Source organism: Filicampus tigris, chromosome 1, assembly GCF_054856515.1.
Source record: "Filicampus tigris isolate MCC_2025a chromosome 1, RoL_Ftig_1.0, whole genome shotgun sequence".
Lineage (NCBI taxonomy): Eukaryota > Metazoa > Chordata > Actinopteri > Syngnathiformes > Syngnathidae > Filicampus > Filicampus tigris.
In genome coordinates, this window is record NC_141217.1 from 22,881,073 (window position 1) to 22,901,439 (window position 20,367).

The 20,367-nt window shown below is 41.3% G+C and overlaps 3 protein-coding genes across 5 annotated transcripts in view; all 3 read right to left on the reverse strand.

Annotated features, from left to right (window-relative positions):
• Positions 1 to 29: 29 nt before the first annotated feature.
• On the reverse strand, positions 30 to 8,300 carry LOC147153290 (charged multivesicular body protein 4c-like). Its single transcript, XM_086027189.1, has 5 exons — positions 7,947 to 8,300; positions 4,333 to 4,510; positions 2,329 to 2,443; positions 1,769 to 1,892; positions 30 to 1,102 (listed from the first exon to the last, which is right to left on the reverse strand). Exons 1-5 carry the CDS (start codon positions 8,128 to 8,130, stop codon positions 1,035 to 1,037), a joined length of 669 nt encoding a protein of 222 aa, XP_085883315.1. The 5' UTR covers positions 8,131 to 8,300; the 3' UTR covers positions 30 to 1,034.
• Positions 8,301 to 9,110: 810 nt separating this feature from the next.
• LOC147153291 (vesicle-associated membrane protein-associated protein B-like) lies at positions 9,111 to 15,208 on the reverse strand. 2 transcript variants are annotated; one of them, XM_086027224.1, is made up of 6 exons: positions 14,891 to 15,208; positions 13,918 to 14,070; positions 12,338 to 12,441; positions 11,259 to 11,339; positions 10,840 to 11,064; positions 9,111 to 10,045 (listed from the first exon to the last, which is right to left on the reverse strand). In XM_086027224.1, the coding sequence occupies exons 1-6, from the start codon at positions 14,946 to 14,948 to the stop codon at positions 9,872 to 9,874; spliced, it is 795 nt and encodes a 264-aa protein (XP_085883350.1). In that variant the 5' UTR covers positions 14,949 to 15,208; the 3' UTR covers positions 9,111 to 9,871. The 2 variants fall into 2 exon arrangements, with proteins under 2 accessions (XP_085883350.1, XP_085883341.1); XM_086027215.1 differs by having other exon boundaries at positions 10,840 to 11,013; positions 14,891 to 15,189.
• Positions 15,209 to 17,552: 2,344 nt separating this feature from the next.
• Positions 17,553 to 20,367, reverse strand: part of gnas (GNAS complex locus) — a 38,905-nt gene continuing 36,090 nt past the window's right edge. For both annotated transcript variants that reach the window (XM_086027196.1, XM_086027203.1), the window contains exon 12: positions 17,553 to 19,718. In XM_086027196.1, the coding sequence (XP_085883322.1) occupies positions 19,572 to 19,718 (147 nt within the window). In that variant the 3' untranslated portion in view covers positions 17,553 to 19,571. The remainder of the gene's footprint in view (positions 19,719 to 20,367) is intronic.

The window sequence follows — 20,367 nt, forward strand, 5'->3', positions numbered from 1 at the left end:
GGTAAAGTACAAAAAAGAGGTCACACAAATACAAGAATTGTCTTTTAATGAATTTGCAAATAATATTTTTATCTGGATAAATAAAAGACTGAAATGCATACATGCTTTCCCATCTGTAATTTTGTTGTGGTTTTCCCGACAATGTAAAAAAAAAAATCTACACCATGAATTTGGAACTGTAAAACACATTTGAACGCTGAAACAAAACGTAACCAGTGTTAAAGATATAATATAGTGACAACCTTTCCATCCCCTTGTGGGTACAGTTGAAATGTGACCATAGTTGCTATCAGTATTATTCTAACATCATTACATTTGAAACATAGACCTTAATAGTGAGAAACCCAGAATCAGGGTGAAAGTGTTGAAATGTTCTCAACTTGTTCCTCTTCTTGTCATTCCTTGTGTTTGCTGACATCTCAATTTTTGTTACATGCTCCCCTTAACTGAAAGAGAGGGTCTCAGCGACGGCAGAAAGTTTCATAGTACAAAAAGAGACATGTCGGACATTTACAGCAAATAACTAACCACTCACTGGTGAGTGGGTGGGTTTTATTTTTAAGGATGGGGGGCAGGGGTGGTTTTAGGACAAAACACACAGATTGGGATGAAACACTGGGGTTTGAATTCAACAGAGAATTCACGCTGCAGCATCTCTTTTAGTATACACAAGCCATGAAAATGAAAAGGGAAAGTGTTCAGACAATTTATGAGAGTCATTTCACAATGTCACACTGACATTAACTCTCAGTGCCAGATTTTCATAAAATATTAGTGACTTTGCTGTATGACAGAGCCACCATTGGCAAGCCTCAAAGTGAGCAAACGGAGGAAATTCTAAGACTCGGATAAAGAAAGACTACAAGATTTCAGCTTTTTTTGTGGGGGCGGAGGGAGGGGAGGAGTGTTAAATTGAGTTCAGGTGATTTCTTCCAACACAAACAAACACAACATCTTTATCAGTCCATTCGTGCCTTCCTTCCTCTTTTTAGCTCCGTCTGTGATACGGGTAAGCAAGATGCGTAGCGTGATGTTTATATGGCTTCCATCCCCCAGCGCTTCAGGTCACCCATATCGTCCTCGTCATCCTCTTTCTTTGCCGCTTGGGTAAGAGAGAAATAGAAGATTATAGGATGAACAACACAAATACATAAAACAGAGCATTTTGTTTTGGGGGGTCATACTGATGTCAGTAACGAGTTAGCGCTGACTCAGTCGCTACGGCGTTTAGTCAGAGCTGGGCATTCCATCCCAGGGGCGGGAAAGGTTTGTCTGTCCGGGACCCATTTTGTGGACAGACGGACGGAGACAGAGAACTCTTTTAAAAATGACGGACTAAGCAAGGACGGAGGTATGTTTTCATCTGTCCCTCTATTCGTCCCTAACCGGGTCAAGTCCTGGCTGACGTGTGGTGTTGGGTTCTTTTAAAAAGCGAGACTGCCTTGAAACACTGGAGTGCTCTTTTTCATGTGCGTTCCCTCCTTGCATTATTGTTATATTAATTAATTATTATATCACTTTATTATTGGACATAAGTGTTCTTCACAGGACAGCGACGATATGTTACTTTATTGTGGATGTCTGTGTGTTGAATGTGATTTACCAATACAGTCTGAGACCTTGCTAGCAGAGGGAGTCCGTCATATTTCTGCATTTGTGCTATTTTTAAAATGTTGAAGCTGGTAGCTAGTTTTGAAAAAGATTGCTCATCTCAAAGAGCATCTTTCTCCGAGTTCAATAAAAAGTAGCTCATTTGAATCGGTCTCACCAGGTCTGGAAGGTAATGAAGTAGAAGGCACATTGGGAAGGGAGACGTCCTCTGCTCCGACGTCCAGCAGATTATTATCCAGCTCTTCTTGTTCCAGCTCTTCCAGCTCAGCAAGAAGTTCATCCTGACGAAGACAACGAGCGACACTAAAAATTGGCACCAGCAATCAGTATGTTTTATGCTGGATGTACACTGCAGGGCTTGAGTAACACAATTCAGATTTTTTTTTCTCAATGGGCACAATTGGGATGTGCATCAGAGTACTTTAAATACAAATCATATGCATGGACTGGGATATCTTTCATTCATTTATACCAATGGGGAAGAGACATTTTAAGTTCACTATCAGAATTGGATGCTTGGACCTGCAGTGTAAAACAATCCATGTTGTGCAAGTACATCTAAAATACATTTTGTGGGTCTGGACACAGTTGATAGCTTAATAAATCATCTGACTGTGACTTGTAGAAAGAATGCATTCACTGTTTCCCTGAATGCATCCCATTCAAAGTGTAATTTAATCACAAATGCCAGGCCCTCCAAGAGAGGGCGCTTCCCACCTCATCCAGATCTTCTCCGAAGCCAACAGGTTTCGAGATGGCATCAGAAATTTCTTGGGCCAACTCCTGCTGCTCGGTTATGTCCTGCATCAGGTCGTCCACCTTGTCAATGTCCCTGAAACAATAACGAGTGCAAACGTATGTCAACTCGCAACAGACATGTTAATTTTTTTTTTTTAAATAACTATTTGACAATCAGGTTGGGGCATACAGTTTCATCTTAGTACATAGCAGATTTTGCAATGTTATGAAATGGATAAGTCTCATTTGCTTTCTTGACTTAAAGCCGAAGTCAACCCAAACATATTTTTTTCAATAATATGTTCCCAGTAGGCCCTCTAGTTGAAACACGGCATTTTGATTAATTTTGCATTTGTGGAATACAAATTAAGCTGCAAAATGCACTCGTTTTTAGTCATCTCTGGGGGCGGCCATTTTGTCTTCTGTCGACTGAAAATGACATCACAACTGCTCACAACGACCAATCACGGCTGACCTGTTTTCTGAATTAAGTTTTTATGATGTCAGTTTCTTTTCTAATTCATTCATTGATTTTGGCACTCCAATGCCATGGTTGAGCGGCATATGCTAACAGGTCAGTTCCTGGTTCGCAGAGGCCGACTGGGCGGGTCGTAGCTCAGCATGTGACACCCCTCCACAAGGTTTTGGCCGGCATTAATCGAATAAATTATAATTCAATTATGAGGCCAATGAAATGTCTTTAAATTACCATGGCTAATTCAAACTACATTTTTCAACCGACACATACATTAGCTGCACTTGACAGAGTTGGGCATTCCGTCCCAGGGACAGAATGGTCCGGACAGACTCCAATTTTGTGGACGGACAGACAGAGGACGAGAAGTCTTTTGAAAAAGACGGACAAAGTAAAGACTGAAGTGGGTTTTCGTCCATCCCTCTATTTGTCCCTAACCAGGTCAAGTACCGACTGAACGTGTTTTGGGTTCTTTTAAAAAGCAAGACCACTGCATGTTCTCTTCTCCGGAGGCGCCTTCATTAATTGCAGGCAAAACGCTTTTCATGTGCTTCCCACTAATCACATTGCACGTGTGTATTCTGCCCTCTAGTGGTTCAACACATGTAATACCATGGATATTGCCACAGGAGTCAGGACGCCATTTGGAAACACGCCCAGTCTGTCTTGTGTGTGTAATGCGGGATAGCAATTTTGTATTTGGTAACTGTTAACATTTAGCACCTTATCCCTTGGCATGTGAAGTATGTTCTTGTGTGGGACATATTTGGACAGTAAAATCTCGACCAGCATATACATTCAAAGGACATGGAAGTGGAAGTCTTTGTTCCCTCTTCAAATAACCTTGCGTTATTTTGCAATAATTATTTTATAAAAACTGAAAACGTCAATTTTCGGTATGCAAGGACAAAAGCCACTTTAAGAAGACGAGGACGGACGGGGTCTGAGGACGATCATTTTTATGAATAAGGACAAAGGGACGAGGATGGAAGGGTACCCAGGTCGTGGACTGAGGACAGAACGGTAAAAAGGGTAAAGTGCCCAGCTCTGGTGACCGATGATGTCATTTTGGTACATTAATTGTCAGTTACTTCCTGATTATGAAGTCCTGTTCCGTACTTGCGCGGCGCAGAACAACGGAGAACTGCATCATAGTGGAGGTCTTGATGGATGCAAGAACTTTATCACATTGATACTCTTTAGACAGCACACTCCCATTTTAACGCAAATGCTTCAAAACGTGAAAATGGTATATTCTCTTGAGCGCACAATTATAGAAGGCACACCCAATGAATAAACAGAAACGTTTTTTCATACATAAGACGCACTGTGCTGCCCCGTGAAATACGCGCACGCCTAAGCCTGAGGGTGTCAGTAAGTAGTGTGACAGGGGGTAGAGTTGAGTGATGATGTCAAGAGGCACGCTTCTGTTTCCACAGAGAGAGAATAGCGTCGGTCGTTCTACTAAATTTATATGTGATATTGCCATGTTTACTGCTCTTGCTTACATGTTTTCGTGGGCAGACTTCATGGCCTTGGCAGCAAAGCCCATGTTCTTTAGCACTTCTGTGTTGGTATTGGCGTTCTCCAGAGCTTCTCTCTGGAACTCAATGGTGGACAACGTGCCATCGATCTGGCCCAGCTGCTTCTCGTAGCGCTTCTTTCTTTTCAAAGCCTGCAGAGCCGCTGCAGAAAGAGTGCAATGTGTGAAAGCACAGCAACTTTTCAGACAGCCTCTCCCTGTCACCAAAGGTACAACAGCTGTGTATATAATCGTGAGCGCACGGCGCTCCCGGCCGGCCGGCACGGGCGACTTAGACATCGCCAAATAAAGTGTAAAGTGTTTGTTAGTTTTGTCTTAGGTTGTCTTAAAACAGCTTACCTTAACTACAATCCCGCGTTGCATTTTATCCAAAGGACTTTATTGATGTCATTGTGCAAAGATACAGTTAACGCATGAGCCCCTCCGGCGGCCATGCTTCTTTGATTTTAAATGAAGTAGGAGGCAACAAAGGGAATGAAGAAGAAAAGCAGGGAAAGAAGAAGAAGCAGCAGCGACCGGTTTTACTTTCACTTTTCACGACGACAAGCGTTTTAAAATGCAGGATTGGATAAATTACACTATGGCATTCTAGTCTAAAATAAAACTGTACAATAAATATCATATAAAATAATAATAATAAGTCCAACGCTACTTTGCGTTTTTTCACCTATCGCGCTGGGTTCTGGTCCCCATTAACTGCAATAAATGAGGGATCACTGTACTTATTTTATCAATGAGAATTCTGTTGAACCACAAAATCAAAATGTTTGCTTTTCATTGATACTTTTCCGTAATTTTTTATTCAGTAGTACTTTTTCCAGTTTCAAGTTCTTTTAGTGATTAGGGGTTTTTCTTTTATTCACTAAAGGGGACCCAACAATTTCGTTCACATGACAAATTACAGAACTAAGTTCACATTCCCTCTTCATTATGGAGTCAGGCATCTTCAAATGGTGAATAGTTTTATTTTTTTTACTATGTGGTTAACAGATTTTGGTGATTAAGGTGTACTTAAACACCACCTGTAGAGAAAATAAATGGTGTTCCCCGACTGATAGTAATACACTGTTGGAATCACATTTCATTATGTTGTTCAGCTGCTTTGTTGTTTTCTGATAAATATAGCAACAAACACACATTTCTTTTATATGGGGCTTGTCCTAATTTGGGTTGCGGGTGAGCCGGTGCCTATCAAAGGTGACTGTGAGGGTGAGGTACTGTACACCCTGGACTGCTTACCAGCCAATTCCAGGGAACAAAGACGACCCGTTACACTCACATTCACACCCCGAGACAATTTAGAATCTTCAATGAACCTGACATGCAAGTTTTTATAATTTGGAAGGAGGTCGGTGTGTCAGGAGAAAACTAACATAAAAAAGGAGAACAGGCAAACTCTACACAGGAAGGTCTAAGCGAAGATTCGAAAGCAGAACTTAAGAAATCTGAGGCAAACATGCTAACCAGCAGACCAGTGTGTCACTTCGTAACAAAAAGTGCCTCTACCTAGAAAAGTGAGAAATCAAAATAATTAATATCTCAGCCCCTGTAGCAGACAGAAACATAATTCCAAAAGAATTTGAGAGTTTCGACGTGGCTTTCACACAGGCACGAGTTTATTAATGTTTACTGTTTCAATCGAAGATGCAAGTGAAGCACTATTTTTAATTTAAAAAATCGAGTGGTAATAAATAACCTTGCTGTATTCTTTTACAAAAACGTTGAAATCGTCATTGTCTACGAACATATCTCTTAACCATACATCACGTTTGGATGGTTTCACGGCTTTCGAAAAAATGATATGCTCCGACTCACATGTATATTCTGATGCATTTCATTGGCTAAGAGACCGAGAATTGGATTAAAATAAGAAAATGACGTATACGCACTCCAGCTTTAAAGGGGGAAACACGCAACAGCGCTCCCGGCTTCAGTGGTAAAAATGCAGTTAATATTATTAACATTTTTCATTATAGAATACATGAATTACACTGGACTACACTGAAACATGTTCCATTAATAAAAATGTAAGTCCATGGGGACTTTCCAGACACACCTCAGTACAGTACATTGTACATACGGTGCATCATAGTAGTTTTTGAAATATTACCCGGTAATTTTAGACAAATGGATGAGTTTTATTAATCTTGAATTGCTGACTTTAGCAATTTTTGAATAGTCATTTATAATTACATATTGAGGTCTGCATTTAATCAGAATGTATTGTATGTGAGGTCTGCATTTAATCAGAATGTATTGTTTTCCGCATGCTAGGTTCCTTGAAGACTCAAATTATCCACATGTAAGAAGATGAGTGTGAATGTTTGTTTATCTTTATATGCCATTTGATTGGTTGGCAGCAAGTCCTGTGTGTACCTTGCCTGTCACTCAAAATCAGCTGGGATAGGCTCCAGCTCAACTGAGACACTAATCAGGGTTCCAACATCTTAACGCAAGATGAATTCAAGGCTAATTTGGAGTTAAATGAAAGAACTTATTATTTATTTGTCAGATTTGATAACTATTTACTAGTTATGTTCTATACCACTTTTTTTCAGACCGATACCAGTACGAGTATTCACTCTTTGAGTATTCACCGATATTGAGTATTGATACCTGTAGTACTTTTGCTGTACAGTATCACATTTCATTTATTACGATGCCAAAAATTGTGGCCTTTCTGACGCTGATGATTAGCCATTGTGTCGAACTGCCACAGTATAGCACCAACTACTGCTGTGGAGGACTTGCCCAATGTCAGATTCAGTGGTTGGTATCAGCAGCCTACATGAGTATCCGATTTGGTATCAGTACTCGCCCATCACAACTATTTACAATCATAAAGCCTACTTATCACGTGTTAACATTTTTAAAGATTTTTTTAAAGACGGACTTAAAACATTTTAATGCCATTTAAGGCCATTTTGATATTTATGAATTCCATGTCTTTTGAGACTTTTTAAGGATGCGCAGGAAATATACTCAGGAAAAATAATTATCGGATATGAGAGGTCAAATTGAGGTCTTTCATATCACCTCATGCTTGCCACTGCTCAGTCTAATATACGACAACGAGCAGGTAGACAGTTTGACTGTGAACCACTTATTTGAGTAGGCTAATCAGAGTTGAACTTTGATTACTTTATGAGTCATAGAATTTACTTTGGATACGGTTACCTAACCCCCGTTAACCCTTTTTCTTTAGCGTCTCTTTATGCTGTGTGTGTATTTTTATGTTATTGCTGTCTGTAATATCTCACTCGACTAGTTTGAACTTTAAAGACTACTACCACACGTCTGTATGCTCGTTCAATAGAGACACATGGCCAGTGATCGTGTAAACCTTCGCTAAATATACTTCTGACTAAACTAAAACTAAGGGAATCGATTGTGATCGGCCTGAATATTTATTCCTCCAGGGCCAAGACTATGTCGTCAGGTGAGGCTGCCAACAACTACGACGGCCGCTATGTAATGTTAGCCAACTCGGCTAACATGCTAACTTCGAGCAACGATTAAAGGCAGGCTAATTGAAACACTGGGGAGATGATCGTGAAAAAAAGCGAACGGATAGCTTACCTCTCTTGTTTTTCGTTCCGTTTTTCTTGGCAGTTTGCAGCTCTTGTTCAATCTTTTTTTCTAAAAATACCTGCTTCTTGGTTAGCATCTCCTCGGTTTCACGGAGTTTCTGGATCGCCTCCTGTGGGCTCGGTCCCTTACTCCCTTTGCCTCCCCCACCAAATATCTTACCGAACATCGACATGGCTGTCGTGCTACACGCTAAAACAATATTAAACAAATATATATGTGTGTCTGCAACTATTCCGTTGATTGGGTTTTGCTACTTCGCTGCTTGCCTACTCTTGACACTTTGCCCAGCCTAGAGGATTGTTGATGTTTCTCTATTTCCGGGACAAGGCCGGGTGACGTCATCAGCCACAATGACGACAACCAATAATTGCTGCGACCTGTCTCCATCTGCCGGACATGTAATACTGTATGGAAAAATCTACGATTCAAACCATTCAAATTTCCATTCCTAAATTCCAAGTTTTACCAGAATTCCAGATTTTCACCCATCTTTTCCCAAAATACAAACAAATTTCAGAACCGTTTCCTACTCCTTGCAGTAAAATCCAACAACAGAATTAGCAGAATTAGAAGTAGATAAGTGAAGCTGAGAGAAGAGAAGCTGAGAGAACGCAAAGAAAAAAACAAGAGAAGAGAAGACAAATTAGAGAAGAAAAGAAAAGAAAACTAAAGGAAAGGAAAGTAAAGATATGGAAAGATACAGTTGTGTTAATAAATAGGAACAACCAACAAAGTTATAAAAATGTTTTAAAAAGCATTTAGGATGACCCGTGAGGTTGTCCAGTTCACTTTTAACCTGAGCCTCAGTCTGGACAAGTTTGCAACCCGATGGAAGAACAGGAACATAACTGTGTGGTTAAGAAGGTTAGCTCTATCCTGGGCTGCGATTTATACTTTTTCCACCCTGCATGCTGCGAGTGTTTACAGGGTGTAGCCAATAAATTCTGAAAACATATTTGTTTATGGGGTATTAGTTTAAGGTGACTTCGATTTATTTAGTTGTGACCAATACATGCAGAAATCTATGCAATTCCAAAGGGTTCACATGCTCTTTCTTTCAATTGTGCTCAAATATTCATATACATAACAAGCAAATTTCAATTTGCAATTGAATTAGAACACTCTATACTATATAAACCAGTGAGATTGAACTATTGTTGCATACAAGTGTTTATTGAAAATGTCCACATTGGTTTTGCATGAAGTTTACGGCTCTTGATGAGTTAGCGGCTACACTCTTTCCGTACACAAGTGGAGGGCCATTTGTTGGCAAAGTGCAGTCTGGGAAAACCGAATACATCTTTGAATCACATGACAAGAGGAGATTCCCTTTATGGTTCTGATAGCTGAGACAGGACAAAAAAACCCAATAACTTATCACAGGAAATCCGACATGTGCTCTTTAATGCAAGCATCCGCCCTCTCACCCTCAACACAAACACACATTTACATACATAAAATTGAAGTCCAGAATGTAAATGTTCACTTCACTAGTGTTCAATCTCTGTGTATAGCCTATCATCAGTAATGAGAGGATGTGTTTGTTTGAAGTGCCATCAGTCGGGAATCAATGGAAGCCTTGAGCCACATCACTAAGTGCTACCTGTGCAAGCTCTTAAGGATCGAGAGCGATGGACGGTGCCACTGGATTGGAGGTGGTGATTATTTCACACACACAAACAAAAGAGAGAAAAGTCAAGGTTTAACTTCTTTGTTTTCTTAGAACACATTCAAATGTTTCTTTTTAGCCCTGCCATGACAAGCCAGAACAATATTGCCTTGAAGGTTAAAAATAAGAACAAGAGAGAAAATGTAAAGCCGAGATCTCCTCATGTTGCCGTCAATGACACGTGTCCTTCCAGGCCACCAGCCATCCGCCTGTCCGTCCGGCACGGTGTTGTCCGTCTGTGCGTCTACAGGGCCAGCTTGCCGACGATGACCCCGATGACGAAGAAGAGGACGCACAGCGCCAGCACGCGGGTGCTCAGGCCTTCGTCCCTCGTGGCCAAGGACGCAACGACAGAGGAGGAGTGGGAGGAATCGGCCATAGCCGCCGCCAATTTTCTCTTCCGCAGCCCGTCGCTCTCCTACCATAGAAGGGAGTGCATGAGCATGAAAAGCCCGCAAAAAGAGCGGTCATGGAACAGTTCGGGCACCAGAAAGCACTAATGAGAAAATATAATACAGTAATTCCTGGAAGTAGGGACTAGTACTAGCGCACTACCACGTAATAATTGACGACCCCCAAAATGTTTTGTTATGCCTAAAATGTTTAAACCATGTAAAACAAGCCTTCTAACTTGCATACCAGAGGGTGCAGTGAAACCTCAACACTCAAAATGCCTTGCCGCTCATACGACTTTGAGTTTCGACAAAAATGGTGGACTAATCATCCGTCATAATGCGTGACGTTAGCAAGTCACCAGTGCGCCACATGAGACCGTTTCAGAAAGCAAAGGATTAACTTTGTTCATTTTTCCTTTGCCTTTGGAGAATGATGCCTGTTGTTCTCCAAAACATCCATTTTGGGACACGCTTTCAGGCTCCAAACAGCACCAAGTAAACGTCACAAAATGGAGTGAAGGCGATAGCCTTCTGAGATAAGACCTTTGACGTAATGGAGGCGCATGACAGGGCATTGTATGCTACCTGTATTGAAGTGTATTTCGCCATTTAAAAAAAACAACAAAAAAAAAACAAGCATTGAATAATCCAAAAGCGATATGCAGCTTTACTGTGTGAAAACACAGTTCAGGAAATACCCCATTTTGCTTTGCTGGGTCTGTGCCATAGGCTATGGTGGTTTCAAAGAAGGGTCTTCTGTCAATGAAACGCTAGTTTTGTGGGAGCTCTGCGTTTAAAAAAAAAAAAAAAGTCTCACCCTGATCTGTTTGTTCTCTTCCCGTAGTCTCTGCACGTCTGCCTGCAGCCGCTTGTACTCCTCCATGATCTTCTTCACCTCTCCGTCATCCAGCGAGGCGCTGGATGACACTGGCAGTGCGGCGTACTCTGTCTTACCAGCGCTGGATGACGCTGGCAGCGCGCCGTACTCCGTCTTAACAGAAGAGGTAGAGGAATGCACAGTGTGGTAGCTTTCGGGCTCATGCTGCAGAGAGAGAGGAATGGAAGGTGGGAGGGATGTGCAGACAGGGGGATGGAAAGGGCAAACAAAAATAAATAAAGGTGGTAAGGGGTGATGCAGTGCTGAGTTGCTAATGGCGACGACGTATGGAAAAAAATGCTTATGGTAAATCAATATGTTGATGAGCAGGTGAAAATGTGAGGCCAGATGGCACATACCGCTTTGTCATTTTCAAGAGGCATCTCGAAGGCACATCTCAACTTTGAATCCATCAATTCCTCGGGCTTGGCCTCCTTCCACTGTGAATGTCATAGTCACAAAAAGAGACAGGGACGACCCATGGCAGATTAGTTAATTTACAACTGGACATTATTTCACAGAATTATTATTATTATAAAAAAACTCACTGCGTGCCTTTGTTACATACAAGCAATTAAACGGGAAGTCAACTTAAAAATACGTTAAAAATATTCCTTACAATAATATGTTCTATGCGACCCCACTACTCTAAACACAGAATTCTGATCAAATTTGCGGAAGATAAATTCAGCAGCAAAATTCACACGTTTTATCCATCTCAGGGGACAGCCATTTTGCCGCTTGCTGCCGACTGACAATGACATCACAGTACGTAAAGGCTCATCTTGCGAAAGTTGGAAAATGACCATACCCAGAAAACAGGTGAACCGCGATTGGTCATTACCTCAGCCCTTTGGCACTGTTATGTAATTTTCAGTCAACAGCAAGTGTTGCAAGAAAAATGGCCACCCCCTGAGAAGATAATCCGGGAGGATTTTGTTTCTTAATTCATATTCCACAAACACTATATTAATCAGAATACCGTGTGTAGACTTAGTGATGCTGAATTGAACATATTGCTGTAAAGAACATTTTTGACTTTACGTCCACTTTAAAATTGTTCCTATTGTATTTAAGAGTTAACATTACCGTGGTTAACTTATTTTTACACTTGCACGGAAATTAATAATGTTAAAAAGAAACAAGAGTCACAGCCGCGACATTTCTATACACTCTCATGACTCAACATTAATACTAAGTTTTGTTTTCTGGTTTAATATTAACAGTGGTTGACTTTTTTTAATGTAAACATGTTACTTTCAAATACTATTTTCCAAAACCAGGAATCGATCAGCGTTCCAGAACTGATTGGATTGCGCTCGACCTCAGAGGTTCCAACTGTATGAGTTATTTCGCTTTCTGAGAGATCCATTGAGACCGTTCATCCAGTTCAGTGGAATCCATCTGAATTATTTAACTGTCCCATGCAGATACTCACAACGCCCTCCATGTCAGTCATGTCGTAGGGAGCAAGCATGGACAGCACCATGAATTTGTGTTTACTCTTCTCATTGGGGTCGTAGTCAAAAGGCTGCAGCATAACTGTATAGAACATGGGACGTGAATCGTATTTAGTCATACAATTAAATACTCATACTTGAAATAACATACAAGGGGTCTTCATCTTACGATGGGGGTGCCAAATTTTTAAAAAAATGGCTGGACTAAGCATAGCCGGAAGTTGATTTTAGTCCGGCCCACTAATCGGCCCTCATGCGTGTGACGTGCTCGCGAGGCGGCCAAATTTCATCTCAGCCGACTCAGTGAAAGGCTTCTTTTTAGGCTTCTTTCTACTCCCGCGTCGGCGCAAGCGACAACTGCCGCAACGATTCACGTGACCGACCGACGCATTGTGCTGTTGGCGACAGGTCTGCAACACATGCCACGCACCCATCAGGAATTGTTGCTGCTCTGATCATTTTTATGAATAAGGGCGGGCGGTCGCGACCAGACCGGCAAAAAAGGGTCAAGTGCCCAGCTCTGCTAACCTCAAAGCGTCAAATGTTAATACAGTGGTAAATTAAGGACCCCCTGTATGTCAATGATTACTATTATAAACACTGTATAGTCAGCACAGTGCCATAGTAGTGGTTAACACAGCTGCCACACGATTCAGGTCTTGGGTTCAAGTCTCAGCTCAGGCCCTCATGTGTGGCGCTAATATTCTTCACTTGCTTGTGTGGATTTTCTCTGAGTAGTCAGGCTTACTCATTATTCTTCTATCTATTCCTTTATTAATTGAGATATACGGCCCGATTACGTGGAGAAAACCCAGAGGAAGAATATGCAAACGCCTCATAGTAAGACCAGAGCCCAGATTTGAACCATGAACCCAAGAACAGTGACGCAGACATGCTAACCAGGTTTACCCTTTACTGCCTGATGTTGGCCGTGGACCATAATTATTCAGTTATAGCAGTATACAGTGGTAACCACACTGAACATCAAATGGCTTAAAGTTCATGAAATTTGTAGCCTGAATTTCAAGAAATTATGATTACATTTGGTCAGAAACTATCCTGATATATGATCCAAATAAGCTATACATTGAAAACTATTTACCTGTTTAGTCTATGTAATATGAGTTGCATTTTTTGAATGTAACTATCAAATAAACCTTTTATGATATTCTAATATATCGCGATGCACCTGTACTTTTCTACAGCGCAACCAAGAATCTCAGGACCATGCCAGTTGGACATGAGGACAACTCGGAAAAAAAAAGTTGGGACTGTTAAGCAATGTTTAGCACTTTTGTTTTAGTTCCACAGTTTTCTTCCTGTTTTTTTTTCCCCCTTTCTGTTGACTTGAAAGGACACTTGGCCAATTAATAAAGGCTTTCATGATGCTGACAGTTATGTTGAATTTCTTTCAGTTACTGTTAACTGAAATAAATCCCTCACACTGTTTGTGTTTTCTACTTGGGAAGTCACACATCAGAGTTAACAAGAGGAATTCATCAAACTATTGCCATCAGAGATCGGTGTCAGTATATCCGGCACGACTGTGAGTGCTGACCAGAAACATTGATGGAGGTTCCAGCGTCGATGATGCCGCTGTTTGGACGAACACAGTAACGGCGAGGTGCGGTTGTCTTGACTTTGAAACACACATTTCTATCTGTGGGGTTGGTGAGCTTCAGAGTAGCAGTGACAACATCTGTGAACGGTCCTGGAGATGAAAACAAACACACACACACAAAGACATACACATACACATAGACATGCACACAGACACAAACACACTCAGACACACACACACACACACACCCATAACCACACAAATATACAGAGACATACAAAGAGAGACACGCACTACGTGAGAAAAAGCAACTGTCAGGTCTCTTAAAAACCTAAGGAGAAAATGTGCTATTCCTCAATGTAATTAGATAAATCTGTATTTTTTTAGGACATTATATGTACGTTAATATTTAACAACCGAGAAAATCCTCCCTTTAACATTCAACAGCCTCCAACCACCATCAGTGTGCTTATTTAAGGGAATATATTAAGAATAATATGAACAAATCTCACATTAGGTAATGTACAATAATATGGGTGTAAGTAAAAGATTAAAAGCTGAGCACTGTAGAAAGCACTGGAAAGACTCATGCCTGACAGCTAAGTGTAGCATAGCAGCAGAAAAACGGACGTCAAAAAGAGTGAAATCATAGCGTTTAAAGAATTATAAAGCCTTAGCGAAGCGAGTAAACGAATGCTATGGACGGCGGGCCTGCTCTGACGCTGCAATGACAGCTAGCTAGCAGTCAAGCTAGCCAAGAGGGATGGTAAAATGCTAGCCTGTAAACGTAATCGCACCTTTGCCATTTCAACCTAAACGTACACCGTGCATGCAATTAATGTGCAACTTGCTTGACAAATAACGACAATTCACACGACTGGCAGACACGAAAAGGCAACGCTGGGGCGGTGTTGTACGACTCGAATGTGTAGCCACCGAGCCTTCACCGGCCCTGTCCTGGTGGCGTTACCTCGGAATTTCAGCTCGTGTTGCGGCTCCAGCACCAGGACTTGTTCTGGTCTGGCCATGTCCCAGAGTTTCTTCCTTGTCGGGGCGGCGACGGCAACAATTTGGATCACAGGTTGCTGGGAGAGGCGAGGCTGCAGCCGGTTGGCTCCGGAAGAAACAAAACTGACGTCCGCGGCTTCCTGCGAGGAGAGAAGAGGGCGGACTGCGACTACGACTACGGATATAATGTGAAAGGAGCACCCGGTAAAACCGCCTGCCTGACTCACTGACTGCCACCGACAGCTGCTGGAAGCTAATTTGCTAACTATGCTAGCAGCGAAGGTGGACTTAAAGAAGGGGCGGGACCTTGAAAATAATTACTGTGCATCCATTACATTAATTTATAACATGTACAATACATCACATATCTCTGGTCGTGTGTGTCGCTATCACTTCCTTTTGCACATCAAAATGATTTTAGCTGTTTTAATGCAAATGTTGTGAAAATTCCTCAGGGTGGAGAGTTTTGTGTGGTTTGGTAATTTCGATCTTCCGCTCTTTAATCATACGTTCACATCAAACTGTACCCGTTCGTGGCCGCTTTTGGCCAATTGAAAGACATGAAAATGGCACAGTCTAAAACGCTTAAAAAGCGTAACGTCGTTTAATGTCAGAAAACTACGACCAATCGTTACAAAAATTCACATGCTCATATACTCATGCATACTTAGAGCCACCAACCTTCTTGAAACTGAGCGCTACTCTTCGGTACTGATAAATGTGAAGTGCTACCAGTTTGATACACACTTCTGAAATAACAAATTTGCTCTAATTATCGTTAATCAAGTCATTCATATTTTTGTCAAGACACCGATCGTGTTCATGATTTCTCACAATAATTAGGAAACAAATAAAAATCTATATGGAACACTATTCCTGTCTACAACATAGAAAATCACAATGACCAATCACTGGTGAGCTTCTTTTTTTTTTTTTTTTTTAAACAGGCCCACGAGCTACTCATGTGGTCCTTAGGGGCTACTTGGTTGCCCACGTTAGTGACCCCCGTAAATTAAAAATTGCATCATTCCTTTGCTCCATTGGTAACCCACATTAATTTGGCAGAGATTTATGGAAATAGTGTTGGATACTGATTTTGATTTGTTTCCTAATTATTGTGAGAAATCATTAACCTTCCCAGTGTCTTCACATAAAGTGGTAACATAATTAACACATAACACAATTAAAAGTAAGTTGAGCAAATTAGTTATTTCAGAAGTGTGTATCAAACTGGTAGACCTTCACATTTATCAGTATCCAGTACCAAAGAAGTAGTTCTCATCTTCAAAAAGGTTGGTGACTCCTTTTTAATAAGTGGAAGCTGAAAGAATGTCATATTAACAAAATAATAATGTATTGTATTGAGAATATATGAAAATTAAAGTGTTTTTGTTTTACAACCTGTGCATTGCTCAAACAAGCTAGTTTTAAGAGTTTAAAAAAAAAAAAAGAACGATTATTTTACATGTAGATCGACCAGACGTCGGTTCAGGTAGCGTGGGTTTAGTTCCTACTCAGTGACTGTGTGAATATGCGGATAAATGGTGATTCTTCTGCGATGACCCTGAACACGTGTGGGTGTTGTACTTACTTTTTTGCCCGATTTAAAATGGTTTGCTCTCTCTTGCAATATTAATTCAAATCAACTCAAATGTATTTTTATAGCCCTTAATCACAAGAAAGTCTCAAAGGGCTTCACCTGCCCATAGTTGACAACATATTAACAACTTCCCCTGATCTTAAAGCCCAGGAGGGCAAGGAAAAACTCCAAAAACCCCATCCGGAGAAAAATGAGAAACCTTGAAAAGGGACCACCGATGGGGGAATCCCCCTTCCAGGATGACCAGGCTGCAATGGATGCCAAGTGGGCAAAATTGAAAAAAATTATGATACTATACAATGTTGGTTATAATATGAAAGTCAATCAAATGAAGTGCTGCAGGAAGACATCTTCGGTGAAGTGGGTCCATGCCCAGTTGGTCAATGTAATGTTGGTCATTGTTCGTGTCCGAACAATGATGCCAATTTTGGGTTCTCATAAGTCATGAATTTGGAGGTATGAGGATTCCACCCGGCGCCAGCCATTGTGTTTGAAACATACATTTCTATCTGTGTGGTTGGTGAGTGTCACTGATGTGTAAGCGTTCCTTAAACTTTAACAGGGTTAATTCAGGTCCTGACGGAAGGCCTTTTTAATATAAAACGCAGGCCTTGGCTCAAATGTTGGAAAACATTTTTATAGTGCTTGTCCTCATTCTGAACGCAAATGACTCATGTCAACTATTGTTCTAAAACTTAATTGACCTTTGAGGTTCCACTGTGTCATTATAAAAGCTAATTTAAATGCCCAGGACTGGCAAAGGCAACAAAACATGCTTGTTGGACAACTTTAATGTTCAGTGTCCACATTATGAGCTTCAGATCAATGGTGCACCTGTTAGAAAGTCATTTGACAACCTTCATGCTGAACCCTTTGAATAACTAATGCATATCAGATGTGGAAATACAAAATAACAGGAAATTAATTCCACATACTTATGCAATTTAAGGGAGTAGCAACATGCAGCTTGTGTGTAAAGTGTTGTTGTTGTTGTTGTATGTGCAAGGACGGGCCTGGCGCTGTCTTCACCCCCCCAAAAAATCTTTATTTCTCAAGAGCTCTGATTCAGCAGACTCATAAATGACGCATACATAAAATAAGAGATGACTGATGTGCAGGCTAGGAAGAAGGACCCACTGCCCCCACTTCTCCACAAAAAAAGTGAACAATATTTTTGGTTGTTTTCTGGGAGATATTTTGGTAGCAAAAGAATATGACTTGTGTATAAACAAGGCAATGTTTTGCATCGGTTCATTTTCCCTTTTAAAACCTTCCAAAATGTATGCGAGAAAACAAAAGAACAACTTCCGTTTAAAGGATTTAACTTATAAGCAAGACGCACACCATTGAGTGTACAAGTTGCGATTTGACTCCTAACAAAATACTTTTGTTTTTCATATACATTTCATATATTCATCCTTTCGGGGGATATGGATCCAAAAATAGAAATTGAAATCATAACGAAAGGGGGAATATGAGGAAGAGAAATGAACCTACAAAAAGCTACAAATATATGTCCCTCAGGTCTGAGAGAGAGTGCGACAGAGAGAAAGAGAGAGAAAGAGAGAGAGAGAGAGAGAGAGAGAGAGAAAGAGAGAGAAAGAGAGAGGGAGAGGGGCAGCCTGGGGGATGAAGATAAAGAAAAGGAAGGATGTGGTAAAGCGAAAGGGGGGGGGGGGTATTAATTGGCCAAGCTATACAGCGCAGTATGACACCCACTTTAGCTCATTACACACGTACAGTCGTGATCAAGGCACAGGGATCTTCTAAAAGTTATTTTTTTCCTCAATAAAGTTGTACAAAATAATACATTTTACAGTCTGTACAAGAATAATAGTTCAGCAGTAAAGTAAAATAAACAGACAGAGAGAGGGGGAGGGTTGGAGGAGGAAGGCTGCAGGGAGATAAAGTGTCCTGTTTGTTTTCTGCCATTTTCTTCCTCCCTTTAAATATTCTTTTTTTTTTTTTTTTTCCTCTTCAGTGCAGATGCAAGTCCGAGGAGGAAAGGGGAGGTTTGGGGAAGAAGAAGGAGAGATCAAGAGAGGGAAAGAGAGCACGCAGGGCACAATGGCACACAAGTCCACACAGACCCCCAAAAGTAAGAAAAAAAAAAAACAAACAGACAAAAGTGTTGGCAAAAGACATTTCTCTTTAACTTAGATACTGTACTGGATGCTTTTCGCCCTGTTTGCTAAGTCCCGCAGAAGTCTTCATCTCAAATGTACGATGTATGATCTCTGTAGTCAACTGGAGGAGGGATCATTCCTCCGTTCCTTTGTCTCTTGTGTTGATTTCAAATTCCGGCGGGGGGCGGGAGGCTCACCTATCCCATTTGCGGACAAGAAAGAGAACACACATCCTTCTTTGCTCGTTAAACTTTTGTCGCCCTTGTAAATGGGCTCCAATGGGTTCAATCTCAATGCAAAAAAATAAAATAAAATAAAAAATAAAAGTGGCTCTTTGACGGACAAGCCCCACTCCGCAGAACAGTTTCTGGATTTCTTTTGTGACTCAGTAAATGCAGATCTGATCCATCCAAGAGTGTGTGAGCAAATGTCACTTTTGAATATCGCGATATGCATATGTGACATGAAGGACTGCAGTGTGTGTGTGTGTGTGTGTCTGTCTGGGGGTGTGCGCGTGTGTGTGTGTGTGAGTGTCTGTGTCCTCACGCTCACGTGTACAGTTTGATCCAAATCCTGAGCGGGACACGTGTATTTCTGTCTACAAGATAGGAGTTCTGTTTCCACCTGTGCGCAACAGTTCTCTCGTTTCCACCAAAGTAGCAGCACTCCAAGCGGCTGCAAATGTAGAGTGAATTCTAGTCCAGGCTGTGTGACAGGAGGAAAGTGGCCAAAGTGAGGGTAGGTTTTAGGCCACACCCCCTCAGACTCGTCCATCAGAATGGAGTTAGCAGCGAGGGGAAGTTGGCATCATGTACTGTGTCAAATGTCTTTTTGGCATGTCTGTGGAAGAGTTCAAAGACTCAGGGTGTTCCCAAGTTTCTTCTTTTTGTTTTGCTTTTTCCTCGTTTGCCGTCCCATCACAAGAGCTCGTACTGCCGCAGGTGCATCCTCTGGATGATGTCTCGGCAGTCGTTGAAGACACGGCGGATGTTTTCTGTGTCAACGGCGCAGGTGAAGTGGGGGTAGCAGTAGTGCCTCCCGTCCCCGCTCGCAGTGCTGATCCTCTACAGAAGGAACAGAGTGACATCTCAGTATTTTAAAGGGACGGTGGGGCCAGGATGGCCATGTTTTCACTAACAAGTTCATTTTATATATTTTTTGATCAGGATAATGAAAAGAGTTGCCATTTTTATTCTATCCATTCATTTTGGAGAAATTAGGAAATGAGTAACTCCATGAATAACGCCTCTCGTTAATTAGGCCAATGGCCAACCCTATTTCTTGATGTATCCCTTATCCCTACCGTTCTAAATTTTGTTCGGCCGGAGTCACGGGAGGAACAGATTCCAAACTCTCCATTGGAAATCATTGTACTTTCATTGCTTATAACTTCCAAAAATGGCAATCAATTGACACCAAAATGTATGTGGACATCCCTACTAATGCCCACTTCAACATATCAAAAGGATTAACCTCTCCGTGGCTGATTTATATGAGGATGAGGAAATGTGGAAGTGAGCAGAGCTACATAGATTTATGCTGGGACGAGCGCACACTACTTCTTTGCTTAAAAAAACCAACCTCTGCTTCTTTGCTGATCACGGTTAGGACGAGCGAGGCATTTAACACCAGTCAGGATATTTACAGAGACTGAAGTGGGAATGAGGAGACGTGCACATTTATTTGGATGAGGAATGGCCCCAGTTTTTCGAC